The sequence below is a fragment of the Schistocerca piceifrons genome, chromosome 3 (genome assembly GCF_021461385.2).
Source record: "Schistocerca piceifrons isolate TAMUIC-IGC-003096 chromosome 3, iqSchPice1.1, whole genome shotgun sequence".
Taxonomy (NCBI): domain Eukaryota; kingdom Metazoa; phylum Arthropoda; class Insecta; order Orthoptera; family Acrididae; genus Schistocerca; species Schistocerca piceifrons.
The window spans coordinates 132,744,824-132,761,191 of record NC_060140.1 but is presented as its reverse complement, the minus strand read 5'-3'; the positions used below and the strand labels follow the sequence as shown (position 1 = coordinate 132,761,191).

General features: G+C 38.9%; 1 protein-coding gene across 6 annotated transcripts in view; it reads left to right on the top strand.

The window, feature by feature from the left end:
* The window catches only part of LOC124787972 (actin-binding LIM protein 1), a 355,811-nt gene that overhangs the window by 290,243 nt on the left and 49,200 nt on the right, over positions 1–16,368 (top strand). For all 6 annotated transcript variants that reach the window (XM_047254984.1, XM_047254982.1, XM_047254983.1 and 3 more), the window contains one exon: positions 7,677–7,863. In XM_047254984.1, the coding sequence (XP_047110940.1) occupies positions 7,677–7,863 (187 nt within the window). The remainder of the gene's footprint in view (positions 1–7,676; positions 7,864–16,368) is intronic.

Here is a 16,368-nt window from a genome sequence, read left to right as displayed (position 1 = left end):
GGTGCCTCCATCATCTGCGTGGTCAGCTATTCTTTTAAACTAAGAACGCAGTTCTCCCACATGCCCGCGTCCACGGTTAAATGCTAAAGTTCATCATTGAGATATGACATTACTGCCTCTTTATTTAGTTTGCAGAATGTATAACACTTTTTATTTGCTGTAGTTCCCCTTTGTACTTTGCTAATCTTTGTTGTTCTTGCTGCATCATATTGACTGACACCAGTTTCAGTGTGGACATCCTGGAAGAAGTCAGAGCTATTTGTTTACATTACATCTAATATTTTTTAATTATGAGTGGGCTCTCGATACTTCCCTGATATTTTTGAGAGAGGGCATTTAGCATAGTTTTCCTGGATGTCTTGCCATGTCTGCCACTTACAGAACTGTAAATTATACTAATCGATTGTTGGATGATTAAAGTTTTCTCCAATATTGACAGTATGATAGGGGAAAATACAGGCTAGTAAATGTAAGTTTTCTCTGAATTTTTAGTTTACATCTGGGAATTAGTCCGGTGGTTGATAGAAAGATGCAGTTAAAATTTCTGCCCAGTCCTGATACTGAGTGTAGCCCAAAGAATCTTGCATTAAGCATCGGTTTTGATCTCAGTGGCTTTAAGTATGTAGCCTACTGCAACAGATACACCATGTCCATTTCCCATTTTCCTTTACTTTCAATATACACTTACCTTTTCTTGAAAAATATAACTACTTCAACATCAGGTTTTAATCAGTTTCCTATACATAGTATTATGTGAGCTTCAGTGCTTTTTAGGAGTGCTCCAAACCCTGGCACTTTGTTGAGGATGTTTAAGCAGTTTCTGACCAAGCATTTAATAACTCACTGGAAAGGGGGGGGGGGGGGGGGGGTCACGTTACCGAGAATCTTATAAAGGTACTTCTAGGTCTCCAATAGCAGTAGTTATTTTGACTGGATGGAGAATCAGACAACAGGGACCATTTGTTCTAGCATGTCACAATTGCAATGGGTTTCACCCTGTCCCTTCAGTGCCTGCTAGAAAAGTCTCTTCAGTGTTTTGAATGAGACTTTTGTGTGTGCCCACTGTAGGCACATTGTGATCCTTCCCATTCCTTGCTGCCATTTCATTTTTCAGTGTAGGCACATCATGATCCTTCCCATCCCTTACTGCCATTATTCAGCAAAACTTTTAACTATTTTTAAGTAGTAGACCTCTACCCTTTTGCATTTGCCTCCTCATGACACAGGACATATCAGATTTCCTAATAGGTGAAGTGTCTCATTGGTTTAGTTTGATTTTCAGTGGAAGACAGAACCTTGTACTTGTTAGTTGAGGTTAGGAGATTGGTGTAATATTCTGACTTATCTCTGTATAGGGCCCCTATACCTACCATTGACAAGCCACTCACTGTAATTGGACAAGTGGTGATGGCTCCAGTACTTCCTGTAGAGTAGACAGTTCCACCGGAAAGGCTAGTAATTGAGGTAATTTTGGTACTTCTGGTACATGTCTCTCTGTATCCCCAAAAACACACACGTTCACAGCAAACTTCCAATCACATGACAGTAGTATGTTCTATATTCCCAGTTGCTTACAAACTTCAACTAACTCATCCCTTCCCAAGAATGGTGTTCACAGTTGGGCTGCATTGTGGCTGGTGCAATTTTTTACAGAGCAGTAAACAAATAACTGTAATCTGATATTATTGATTGATTCTCTTTTAATTTCTGGATCTGTTACACTACATATGTTAAGAATTCCCTTCAGGGACTGAAGTGGTTATCACCTAACAAACACCTAACAGAGAGATATCTGTCATGACAGCAGAAAAATCTGGGGTAAAACTTTTTGACACTCTGAAACTATTGGGTGGGAGATTCATTTAATAAACTTAAAAATAGCAAAAAATTAGAATAAATGAAAACATTATACACTCACGTTGAAAGCGTAAACTGAGTGTCACACTTACTGCCAGATTAAAACTGTGTGCCACACAGGGACTAAAACCTGGGACGTTTGCCTTTCATGGGCAATTTTTTTGCCAGTTGAGCTACCCAAGCACATCTCCACAATTCCAAACCCACCCTCTCACAGCTTTACTTCCACCAGTACCTCATCTGTTATCTTCCAAACTTGCAGGGCCAGGACTTCTGGAAGAAAGGATATTGCAGTTACACGGCTTATCCACAGCAACATCCCCCAGGCTGTGACTAAGCCATGTCTCTGCAATACCGTTTCCTCTAGGTGTGCTAATCATGCAAGTTTTGCTGGGGAACTTCAGTGAAGTTTGGAAGGAGCAGATGAAGTACTGGCAGAAATACAGCTGTGAGGCTGGGTCGTGAGTCATGCAAGGGGAGTGCAGTTAGTAGAGCAGTTGCCTATGAAAGGTAAAGGTCACCAGTTCGAGTACCAGTCTGGCACACACTTTAAATCTGCCAGGAAGTGTCACACCTGTGCACACTCCATTGCAAAGTGACAAAATTAATTCTAAATGGAACACTGTGTGATAGCTGTAATATACATAATAGTAAGTGTAATTCACAAATGTTGACTTACTAAAAATGTGTTACCCATAACATCTGTAACTTCAAAATTCTCAGAAATACACTTTCATTTGTGTCAATATAAAAGGAAATTTGGAGTGACTGATTTTTTGAAAATGAATACTACTGAAAATGTATAATACAACTAATGCTACGGCATGAAATACATTTTTTGGTGGCATTCAACATTCAAAAATACACAGTACATCACAACACGCACTAGGGAAAGTACATCCCAATAAAACAAAGAAAACTGTGGAGCAAAACATAGCATGTCTTCCACATGAGGTGAGTAACATGTTATACTTAATTATTGGCCTATATTATGTATGACAGTCCATTGCAGAATTATGGAATGCTTTTCATGCTTGTGTATTATGACTGTTTTGGAGCTCTGCAATGTAGGACAAACTTGTAATTGCACTCAGCATCTTGTAAGAAAAAACACACAACACATAATTTCAAAAAGGCGGTTGAGAGAATTATACACTGTGAAAGTAACTTTGTGAATACCTCAAGGGTGTGTTACAGTGCTGTTACTGTTCGCAGTATGCGTAAATTATATTGTGGATAACACTGGAAGTCCTGTAAGACTTTCTGCACATGATGATGTACACAGGGAACTTCCATTGCCATAAAACTGGAGTGAAAGACAGAGGACTGACACTCTTTGTGAGGACTGGTAGTTAAACTCTAGCATAAACAAATGTAACTATTGTGTTTAAAGTGTTAGAAAGGGCAGCTGTTATTCAGTTAAGTGTTTGGGAGACAATCACTGGAATCAGTAACAAATGTGAAATATGTAGGAATATACACCCAGAGTAATCCAAGTAGGAGTGACTACTTAAAAACAGCTATAGGAAAAGCAGATGCCAGCCAAGTTGGTGGAATGTTAAGGAAGATTCTTAAATATTGCTCGTCTGACTCCGATGCTTACCAAATAGGATTAATAAAGATGATTCAAAGCACTAAATATCATGCAGACACTCCTCAGATGCCAGTGGTACACACTTAGAGAGAGAGAGAGAGAGAGAGAGAGAGAGAGAGAGAGAGAAAGTGCATCACAGGGAGAGAGATATTATTGCACTTCCAAGAAGAGTGAAGCATCTTTTTACTTCCTGTTACATGTATCACACAAAGTGGCCATTATAGTGAAATCAGAGGTGTATCAATTGTTGATCTTCCTGCACACCATTTGCAGATGATGTGGGAAAATTATCCCCCTTCACACACTGTAAAATCACTTGCAAAGTATAGCTGTTGAGGTTGTTAACTAGTCTGACCACTGTATTTCAGTTTTTCTTGGCACCTGCAGTTTTAGTTCCCATCTGCCCTGGTCATCAGTAGTTACCACTATTCTTCATGCTATGTTTATCTGCCTACTTCTTGTGGTAGTCATTTTTCGCTTATTTCTTTTATAATGTTTTCCATGTATGTCAGCATTTATTCCTTGTGTCGTCTAATTTTTTAAACTTTCTCTATAGCGGCATATTTCAAATAGCTCTGATAAGTCTGTTCAGGTGTTCTTGCATCTTTAATACCTTCATGTTTCCTACCCACACCATATATTTCCAAGGTGCAAAACATCAATACCCTCTTCTTAATTCCAAGAACATTCCGGCATCATGAGATTTATTTTGATGGAGAAATTGTTCTTAATCCGTATGTCACTTCATTTGTGTAATTTTATTTTTTAGATAATCAGACTCATGCATAGCTAATACTGTATTGCACTTAATTCTGATGTATAATTGTTTATATTCTTGGGATTAGTTTTGTCTTTGTTCCATGTATTATTATGTGAAATTCTGTTATAATGAGGAGACTACCCGGCCATCAGATTTGTTATTTTTGTGTTACTATATGTAAAGTTGAGAACTCTAATATCAATGTATCGATGCATGTTGATGCAACTCTCAAAAAGTCTTGAGAAAATAAACGAGTCTTGGTGTCCATCAAGCAACAGTATTAGCTCAGAAGATGTTTCGGTAACTATACAAAAATATTTTTTACGGATGATCGTTCAAGGGCTTGAGACTTTGTTTCATGTAACGTTGCTCTTACAGTTGATCATCATCTTTTATGATAATGAGAAACCTTTAGAGCCTAATTTTAATGACCACTGATTGCGGTAATAATATAGTTTTCATGGCTACAAACATGTAAGAATATTTTTTATTTCACTGCCATTTCAGTGGCATATAATGACTTGTGTGGCTTGTGACTATATCTCACGGAAGTTCTGTGACTATTTTCCTATTCATATTACAGCTTGAAATAAGTATAGCAAATGAAGTATCATCCCAGAAACCAAGCTCTTCAAGAAAAAGAAAGCGTAATATTGATGTGTGGAAAAAAATTAAGGCCAAACCTGGATGTAACATGGGTCTGCAGTATGTGTCTTCTAAAACCAACAAGACTGTTCAGGCAGCATCTTTGGGAAGTCCCTGTAGTTGTTCAAATAAGTGCTATGTGAAACTACTTGGAGAAGAAGAAAATATTTTCCACTCATTATGGGACATAAAATGCCCTTAATACTTACCTAATGTGTTCTATGGCAGTGGTACCTGTTCAACATGTGATGCCTTTCTAACAGCAACAAGTAACCCAGAATCTGGCTAAAGAGAATGTGAAGAGCACCATGTAGTAGCAATGGTCATGCAACAAACGTTTCCCACACCAAAACTAACAGTTGGCCCGGCATTCTACAAAAGAAAAATATGGGCGTAAAACTACGCTATCCACGATTGTGGGTCAAATGGGAGTACGTGTTTCAGTGGAGTGAGGAGGACTGAGGAAATGGTTCAGATGAAGTCGGGAACTCTCTATCAAAATACTTGGAGATAACTAACACTCAAACTTAAAATCTCCACATAATCACAGATAACTGTAAGGGCCAGGCAAAGAATTAGCTTCTTATTGTCCTGGAAAGGACTCTCATTACCACCAAAAGATTTGAACCTGTGCAGCATTATTTCCCCATGGTAGGTCAAGCTAGACTTCCTTGAGATCGTGATTTTGGTCGCATTGAAATTTACGCAAGAAACAGATGTCCAATAATACACGTGCCAGATGATGGGCAGAAGTTGTCCAAAAAATTTCGTTGTGATGAAAATGCACAGACAAGACTCCAGAAGCTTGGGTGATTGATCATTAATCTCGATACCCACTCTGTTCATATCTGGAGATCCCATTCGGTTGGAGTGTAAAGATCCCTTCACACTCCCAAGTGTGAAGCACTGCTACTCAGAATAGGAAACTTCACGTCAGTGGATCTACGTAGCAAGAGGAAAGGAAGACCTGCTGAACCAGATATATTTCAGCTGCCAATAAAATACAGAAAGCCAATTCAAATTAATCAGAAAAAGATTGATGACATACTGTCTTTCGGTCATGTGCTGGAAATAATGTGAACGCTTGTGAACGATGATGATATAGAAGAACTTCCTTTATTTCACATTTACGATGTAAAACAAATTATTAGACTGACTTATCTGTTATGTACATATGTGTATGTGAAAGTGCAAAAATGGTTAAAAACTACTAGTTGTTATGTAATTTTCAGAACAAAACCTTTAAAACATATTTTGTGTTCTAAATTATTTTCAGGGAGACACAGTCATAAGCCATTTTCGATGACATCATAATTAAAATGACTCTCAAATTAATATTGCTCAACAGGAAGCAGATCGTCTATTTTACACAAGGTTTGCAGTGTATTAAAGTATAATTAAAAGCAAAAAGGAAGTGTCTATTTGGTCTTCAACATTTTTATACTTGAAACTTTAAAGTTGCTGTATCTCAAAACTAGTTGAATGTGGCTTATGGCTATACCTCCCACCTCTTCAAATATAAAATTTGTCAAATTTGTGCTAATTAACTCATGTCTAATAATTTTTTTAATGAAAAATGCATGTCATGTTGTTTCTAAAAACTGTAATTTTGCACGTGATATGTATTTAGAAACAAGAAGAGATTCGTTTTTAGTAAAAAAAAAAAAAGTGATTAGACAAATGTTAATTAGTATATATTTTATGAATTTTAAACAATGGAAAATCCAGGATGGAATATAACAATACTAGAGAAGGAAAGTTGCTACTCACCATATAGCGGAGATGCTGAGTCGCGATAGGCACAACAAAAAGATTCACACAGTTATAGCTTTTGGCCATTAAGGCCTTTGTCAGCAATAGACAGAGACAGACACACACACACACACACACACACACACACACACACACAAACGAAACTTGCAATGCGTTTGTGTGTGTGTGTGTGTGTGTACTGCTGACAAAGGCCTTAATGGCCAAAAGCTATAACTGTGTGAATCTTTTTGTTGTGCCTATCGCGACTCAGCATCTCCGCTATATGGTGAGTAGCAACTTTCCTTCTCTGGTATTGTTTTATGATTTTATATTTAAATAATGTAGGAATTTAAACTGAAACAAAAACAGGACAAGAAAGCAAGATTCAACCAGTGATCCATTGATTACATGTTACCTTCTTCGATGCCATCAAGTTGGCCATGCAGCCTGTTGTGAAAATTTTCATAGTTTTAGTGAACTAAAGTTCCTCACAAAACTTCAATGTTGATTTTCTCAAGAATTTTTGAGAGTTGCACCAACATACTATAGTAGATTGGTATTTGAATCCTGAACTTCACATACCAAAATATAAAAAATTACAAAAATTTGATTTCAGAGTGGTCCCCTTGTAAGCTCTGGTAAGGATGATCAGCAAAACAGTTTCTGGGTTCTTAACTTGCGGTGATAAAAATTGTTGCTCATAATCAAGAAGAGCTTTCTTACCATTTTGTGATTGAAACTATGCTTATTGCTTCATCAAGTGCTGGGGAAACTTCATTTAACATTATAGATATTCTGTACTAAAGCATTTCAAATGTTTGTAATTTTACTGTCACACATTTCTCCATCCCCTGGCATTATACACAACAACCCGTAACTTCTTTGCCCCTCACAGCAAATTTCGAATTGGCATTTGTACAGCTGCAAACCCCCCCCCCCCCCTCCCCCCCCTCCCTACACACACACACACACACACACACACACACACACACACACACACACACACACACACAAGCACCAATTTTAATTACAGTGCTTTAAATTGGACTTGTTTGTTCTACTACACAGAAAGAAGAACAGGAGTTGAGTAAAATAGCAACTGGCATTGGAAAAGTGTTCCTGCAGAATGTAAGAGAACGTGAAAAACTGAGGCAATGGAAGATGGCTCATTTGGATCCTCGCAATGCGTCGAGAACGCCGTCTGCTGCTCGAGAACCAACGTATCGATTGAGATATGAATCACCAGTTAATGCATGTAAGTATTGAATTTATTGTGATAGCAAAGGTTTTGGGATGGAAACAATAAACAAAAATGAGAAAGGCAACCATTAACTTCTATCTAGATGGTGTGTGGCATGTAAAAATATCTAATAGCTCAGAGCGCTCTCTCTCTTTCTCTCTCTCTCTCTCTCTCTCTCTCTCTCTCTCTCTCTCTCTCTCTCTCACCAAGGCTGTGGCAATGTTCACTGTTTACGTATAGTTGCCACCAGGCTGACAAGAGTTATGAGAAGAAAGATACTTGGAAAGGGCAAGGTGTACTAGACAATCAGGAGATAAGGAGGTAGTGGGTGCTGTGGTAGAAGGAAGGATAGATGAAGTAGAAAATTGAGGAATCAAGAGGTGACATTTATGAAACTAAAGGTGGGTGGGCAGATCAAGTAAGGGGAGGGAGGTCCAAGGATTGGGTAGTGGAGTGGTGTGGAAAATGACATGAGAGGGGGAAATGTGGTTAAGGTGATTATTTGAGGTAGAGGCCTTGGTAATTATAAGAATAAAGTGTATGCTGAAGGTAGAGATCTCACCACCTACATAATTCAGAGAAGCTGATGCCATAGGGAGGCATCCTGGTAGCTGTCTTTGTAGCTATTGGTGGTATGGTGCACAACATTTTTAGCAACTTGAAGGTAAAGTTAACCATATATTGGCTGTGTTCATTCATGGAAGACAACTTGTTACTTGTGGTCCACACTAGAATACTTCTTTCATATGCCATTGTCTTGACATATTCTCAGAGAAAGTATTTGATGTGAGTGAGGATGTCACTGGACAATGTACCAGACCACCCAGGCCGGTCCATTGTTGACAATACGTTGCATTCAGGTTTCAATGTACATTAAGGCTCTGATGTGATGGGGCCCCCATCCTGCTGAAACCATGTAACAGAACACATCACAGCAGGTATGTGTGCATTGTCCAGTAGCATGTTTTCTCACTGTCCTTCCTTTCTTGTGTTTTGTGTTGTCACTGCTGTGCCCCGAAAGCACATCTGACCATTCATTGATATGTCTTTTACCATTGTGTAGGTGCAATCTGTCTCTCCTGAAAGTCTGTAATCACTGTGCTGAAACACCCTGTAGATTTATTTATCCCTGCAGTGGAGCTTGTTAAAGAACTGTGGTTCAGAAAAACAGTTGATCGTGCACTTGATAGATGTGTACTTAGTATAACAGTTCATGATTGGAGGGACACTCAGTGGTATACAGTCACTGTAAATTAACTGAGACTACTGCGTAACAGATTAAAACAAATCACAAGTCTACAAAATTATGAAAAGGAAAGTGGCTACTGACCACATAGCGGAGGTGCTGAGGTGCAGATAGGTACAACAAAAAGACTGTCATAAATAAAGCTTTTGGTCAGTAAGGCCTTCATCAAAAATAGATCTCAGACACACACACACACACACACACACACACACACACGACTGTAGTCTCAGGCAGCTGAAGCCACACTTCAACCACTGTGGCTTTGGTTGCCTGAGACGGCAGTTGTGTGCGTGAGTTGCATTTGCAAGAGTGTGTATGTGTCTGTCATCTATTTCTGATGAAGGTCTTACTGGGCGAAAGCTTTATTTGTGACAGTCTTTTTGTTGTACCTATCTGCGACTCAGCATCTCTGCCATATATTGATCAGCAACTTTCCTTTCCATAATATTGTTACAAATCACAAGTCTTAGATATAGGAAGATGCTGATGTAAGACGCTTGACTGTCAAGAGGAGTTTGCATGAAGCCTTCAACAGCCACCCTATAACAGAGTATTATTGAAGGGTCTGTTGCAAAACGAAAAGAAATTTGGTAGTATGTGAAGGCTGTTAATGTTACAAAGTTAGTGTCTTGACATTCATAGACAAGACAAGGATGAACTTGAGGGTAGCAAAGCAAAAGCAAAAACACTGATTTCCATTTTCAAATGTTCGTTTACAAATTAAAATCCAGTTGTAGAGCCCTAATTTAATTCTCACAACACCTTTAAGATGAATGATACAAATATTGTTATCAGTGGTGTTGAGAAACAGCCAAAATGACTAAAATTGAACAAAGCACCAGAGTCTGATGGAATCTGTATCAGATTCTCTACTGGATTTGTGGCTAAGTTAGCAGCTCTCTTAACTATAACCTGCTGTAGAATAAAATATTGTGGCAGTAGTCGAAGAAAGCACAGGTTACACCTGTCTGCAAGAAAGGTGGAACACATGATCCACAAAAGTACTGTCTGATCAAACATAATGAGGTATTTCAAGCAGCATGATCTCCGTGCTAACCAGCATGGATTCCAAAAGCGTTATGTGCAAGGTTCATCTTGCATCTTTTTTGCAAAATTCACTTAGATTTTTTGTGAAATTCGCATCTGTTTTTATGTTTATGAATGATTAGATGCACAAATATAAAGGTTGTCATGCTACACGAGTGAAGACAAACAAAGCCTTAGTTCTTTGAAATTGACTGTTAAAAAAAAAGTGCTGATGGGGAACTTTTTGGCTGAAATGTTTGCTTTTGCACAAACTTCAACATGCTTTTTTATTTTGTTTTTTTTTTCCGAAATAGCCTTTATTTTCTTCGTATGGTTGCATTTAAGATTTCAGTATATGATTGTGCTGTTAAAGAGCAGCGGCATTTTCCTACCAGTGAACTGAATGTGTTTGTGATTTAAGGTGTTCCTCAACATTCTTTCCTGCCCAATTTAATGCCTACAAAATCTGCGGAATATTAATTTCTGCCTTCCGTGAGCGTTCATAGGTAGGCCCATGCTTGACAAAGCAACCATTAGAACTGACAAGGCATTTGGTGTGGAAGTAGAACTGAAAGTAATTCTATTTGAATGTTAGAGGAAGAATTTTGGCGCATTTGGAAAATGTGAAAAATTTTGTTTTCCAGTCACTATAGTACGGAGGGTGAACACTATTTAATAGTAGTAGCTGGCTGCAATCATAAACAGACTAGAATTTTGACTACCCAAGGGGAAAGGAGTGGTGCCTCCCTCTTACAGGGTAGCAGCCTACACCTATGTTCTGCAAAAGCATAATTGACGCATTGTCACAGGGATCACCAATCTCTTCTGGTGTTTTAAGGGTCATAATTGAAATTTGTGATGGACCAAGATTAGTTGCTTCATTCATTTCAAAATAAGAAAAGAAAACAATGAGCAATGCATAACACAAAGCATTCAGGAATGGCTATTGTGAAGGTTGGCAGAATATTGTTAACAACGTAGTTCAACCCCAACCTCTTAACAGTATTCAGTGCAACCACCATTTGAAATACCTGCCACCTAATTTGCCATGTTAAATGAGTCTATGTTATACCAACTGTAGAACTTAAGCTATGAAAAATACATATGCATTTATTTGTTATAAAATGCTAGGTCCCACGGCTGAGTATTACATTGCATGTTGCATTATGCGACATTTATCTTAAACAGATCACTCAACCACCCACAATTGGCATGGCACCAAAGCATCGAGCAAATTGATACATTGCATTTGTGCACTTATTGTTTTGCAAGCAGGTTCTGACACACATTATCTTCCCAAATTGAGCTTTTCCAGGTGATGTTCAATACCAGTAACTGAAATTTGGTTACGTTTTCGATATTAATAAGCCAAAAATAAAGGTATTGCAAACTATATGTGATAAAATACTTCCTCTGTTTACTATTCGCTATGCAAAAGTGTCTGTTAGGCAACTTCACATTTTTGAATTTTGAGGCAGAATTCGCACCTATCTCGCATTTATCACAAAATGTGAATTTTTCTGGTCCTTAATCGTGTGGAATTCAACTGGCATCTTTCACACTTGATATTGCGAAAAGCATTTGACTGAGAACCATATCTCACAGAGATACTAAAGAAACTAAGCTGCCAGACACTTAAAGATGACACACACTATCCTGAGACAGCGTACTTACAAAGTATCAAGAAGCAGCTTTAATTTGACTACTGTCTTGACTGGTAATTTGTATGGCCCAACTGTATACATCTCCGTGAGAGGAAGAGCAGAATCGAATACTTGCTGGGTGATACATCAAAGTCATTCTTTGCCATATACATATGTAGTCTAGGCATAGTTTGACCTCTCTTCTGCAGGCGGCCAGGAATGGTGTCACTCACTGAATATATGCTCATGTATGTGCTAGTTGGACATGCAACAAGAGAGGTGTGACGCCTCAATAACATTGGATGTAAGAGGAGAGACAAAAAAGTCGTCACTGCTGGAAGGGTTTAGAGAGTACTGCCCTTCTTTGTCAGAAGAAGAAATGCAGGATAGATTCAGTGACACAGCAGGAGGGTAAGAAATAGATGGGGGAGGGCTTAAAAAATACCAGGGTATTGTCAGAGACCACCGCCCACAGATATCTGCAGAACAAGCAGTGGTGGTCTCACCACCTTAGTAGCGTGAAAAAACTGTACCACTGAAAAAATGTGTGAACGAGTCCCAATTTACCGTGGAGGGAGTAAAGCAGAAATAAACATCTTATCCATAAAATCTAAACATTAGGTGCCTACCAAATATTAAACTTACATCTAAGAGCAAAGTGAAAAACTTGAAATAATGTGTTCCAAGACAAAATAAATGCAAAGGCCACTAAATACTCATAAAACATAAAGAGGATAATACGAGGGTTGGAACTTCAATAGTGGCAACTATTTATTCACAACCGATACAAAAGAGTTACATGTTTGCACCTGTTACTGTCCTTCAGAGTAGTCACCAATGTTATGTAGAACCCATTGCCAGTGATGTAGAAGGTGTAGTGTACCGTTAGCAGAGCGTGTTCCTTTGATGGTGCAAATGGAGTGGTCTGCTACCTGTCAAATCTCTGGAACAGTTCTGAAGTGAATGCCACGAAGTGGTTCCTTCATCTTCGGAATCAAATCAAAGCCACAGGGACTTGAGTCTGGGGAGTATGATGAATGGTGCAGTACTTTGCAGTCAGATTGACCGAACAGAGCAGCCACAGCTTGCGCTGTATGTGCCCACGCATTGTCGTGCAAAATGATGGGTGGGTTGCGCAGACATTGTCACTGCTTCTTTCACAAAGCTGGTCGCAGGTGATGCTCCAAAACCGAACGGTAATACTGTGCATTGACAGTCTACCATGGAGGAACGTAATGCGTTAGGATAACACCATCACAGTCGTACACGAGAATCACTATAACTTTAGACTGTTCCATTCGCACCATCAACAGAACAGGCTCTGGTAACGGTATGCTATGCCTTCCACATTGCTGGCAGTGGGTTCTACACAGTACTGGTGACTACTTTGAAGGACAGTAATAGGTGCAAACGTGTAACTCTTTTTTATCAGTTGTGAAGAAACAGTTGCCACTATTTAAGTTCCAACCGTCGTATTTCTACAAACTATATGATAATGTATCATCGTAGTAATATATCAGAGGTATATGAATGATTTTTTTATAACACCACTTTCTGTGTAGTGCCATCACATAACATACTGACGAAAGTGTAAATCTTGGGTGATAAAGTTCATGTCACTCTAATGTAATGAATATTAATAAACTATCCTCAATTAATTGTGGCTCATAACTTAGCAATATTTGAGAAATGTTCACAGGCAAGTACAAAAGACAAGAAGAAACATGCATACAAACCTCTAGTTATATTGATTCATAACTTCTAAGTGATCTCATGTGGAGTGTCTCTTTTGGTTCTCCCAGTAGCAAATAATACACATTGATGTGTAAAAAATCTGATAACTGTACTAGAGAAGGATATGTGGTATTGTACTGTTGTGTTTGTATTCCTCAAGTGATAACACACTCCACAAAAAGGGAAATAAAATGCAAGTGAACACAGAAAAACTAAATTTATGATATCTCTGATTGGTGTACTGAATGGACAACATAAATCATAAGCAGAGTGGTAAAGAATATAAAAGAATTTGCAGAATATTGCAATGATATGTTCAAAATGTGGCTCAACACAGCACAGGCACACATGTGGCATGTTTATAAGAATATCAAAATGTGGGAAAAGACAGATTGCTACTAACTGTAATGCAAATTTTTCCGGTCCTTAATCATGTGGAACTTGACTGTCACCTTTCACACTTGACATCCTGAAAGCAATAAAGACACCTTTTAAAGCTCAAAATAATGACTATAAAATTTTTGTAGATCACCAGTAATAAAACCCCGAGTTTACTTGTGCTCTGGACTTCGAATAAATATCCTGAAACTTAAGGTCATTTTTTAGTTTGTGTCACTGTGAAGTCTAATCATGTACTTCACAATGCTTTCCTGTGAATATAAATCTTGGAGGAGCTGGCTGGAGCTCAGTGAATGTATTTATCTCGTACCATTGGCAAGCACTTGTCACTCAACTGACGAAATGCCATCACTTTCCGTCTCTAATGAAGTAACATCACATTCTTCTTCTTCACTTTCTGAGCCACTAAATTCAATGTGAAACTCAGGATCACTTTAGTCATCCGGTTTTTTATTATTTATTTATTTATTTTAGAAGATTCAGCATACAGAGTGGGCAGTTATCTTCATTCAGGTCATGAGATGGTTCAAATACGTGTAGCCTACATATGCGATAGAACAGACATTAACATTGCCTCAGTCATCCTCAAAACTGGCTGTGTGAGATAAGTTAAAATGTACTTCTGCATAGGGTTTCACTTACCCACAACAGCAGCAACAGTAACTTCTTATTAATGTGTATCTTGCTGTGCTATGGATGCCAACAGCAGTACATGTAGATGTACTTTTTGTAGGTAAACTTGTTGTAGGTGAAAACTCTCCCCAATACACATCTTAAGAGGTAAAATTTATTGGACATGCGTGTACAGATAATGCTGTCCACAGAAAACAGCTTCCCTATTTTTCCCTTGTATTCTACATCTTAACCATCTCAACATGTTTCTAGCATGAGCAGTAAATAGCAAAAATTAACTTAAAAAAATGATACTTAGAAAACATGCAGATAACTAATGCTGTATGCATGCAGTATCTTTCCAGTTGTTCCTCTTACTAAGAAACAAAACATTGTGCCTAATGCAGTGTACCAGATAAGTGCTCTACCTATAAAATTAGGATTCTTAACAAGGAAGAATGAACCTCTATTTAATGACAGTGTCACATATAATTAATGTAGCCAGTAACCCCTGAACATTGTCCATTTAAAACTATAATTTACTGGTTGGAGAGTCCATATTTGCTCCTAGTAATCAGAAGTTCAAGGGTACTTATCAAGTCACTGTGTGGTCTGGCACAATTGATGTCCATAGGTGAAGTGGGTCATTGGCTTGCTGCATCTGCGTGGATACAGTGTTGATCCAGCTGTGGCTGCTGACTGCATGGCAGCAAAGAATAGATGTCCCCAGCATTGAAGCGAGCCAGAGCCCCTGTGCTGACCAAGTGGGCTCTGCAGACATATGAGTGGTAAATGGGCTGCACGGCCACAGGTGGCAGAAGATTGTGATGCCCAGGTTAGAAAGGCACGATGCTGGTCATTTTGGACCATGCAACTAGGTGGTAGCAGCTCAGCCTGTGGGCATGTAGCTTGAGTGTGAGGCTAGCCATATGGTCATTGATGAGACAATATCTGCAGGTGACTGTGTAATTTGCATGCCACTTGCGTGTGAACTGTGTTGACTACAATGCCCAGCATTGCAATGCGACAGATGGGCAGCAAGCCCAGCCATATTAGCAGTAGATGGGTAACACTGGAATTCCATAGTGGCCATAGACAGCACGTTCAGATGCTTGGTGGGTCTGCAGGAGTGTCGCAAGCCAGTAGCCAGTTCCTGCAAGCAGGGCTAGTGTTGTATGGCGTTAGCAGTTCACTGTGGCTGAAGTCTGGATCACAAGAGCACATCAGCCCTGACTGGAAACGAGGGAGATGCATCTACACTCTCCCATCAGAGACTCTCCAAAATGACACATGTGACTCACCTACCACATTATCTAATTGGTGGTGTGTGTATTCTAGTTTATTTAGCAGGGTGCTTGGTAAGATTGGGGGGGGGGGGGAGTTGCTAATTTTAGCAACCAATAGAAAATGTGCTGTGATGCTACTAGCTCTGCAATTCTCAGGCAAGTATGCTCTGTAGAAACTGACACTGCAGCAGTGTTTGAAACACGTGGAAAACAGAGTTTGAAATAAATTTTCTTGAATAAAAATCCTAAATATTCCCAGACTAGCTAGCAGTCCTGTACAATATATTGAAAAGTGGGAGAGAGATAATTGATCCTTGGGGTAGCCCTGTGCTTGTCATTCTAGGTGTCATATAGCCATTTACACTTATTACCAGTTACCAGTGAGAAAGGAAGGGGATAAGTTTGCTCACAAAGCTACCAGGAATATTCTGCCTCCACATTTTGGCATCCAGCATTTGATAAGTTGACATTATTACACACATTGTTTATGTCAGTAAAAGGTGCAGTGATGTATCTGTTGCAAGTGAGACATGTTTGGATGTCGCTTATTAATTTTATTAGTGTTTCATTCATG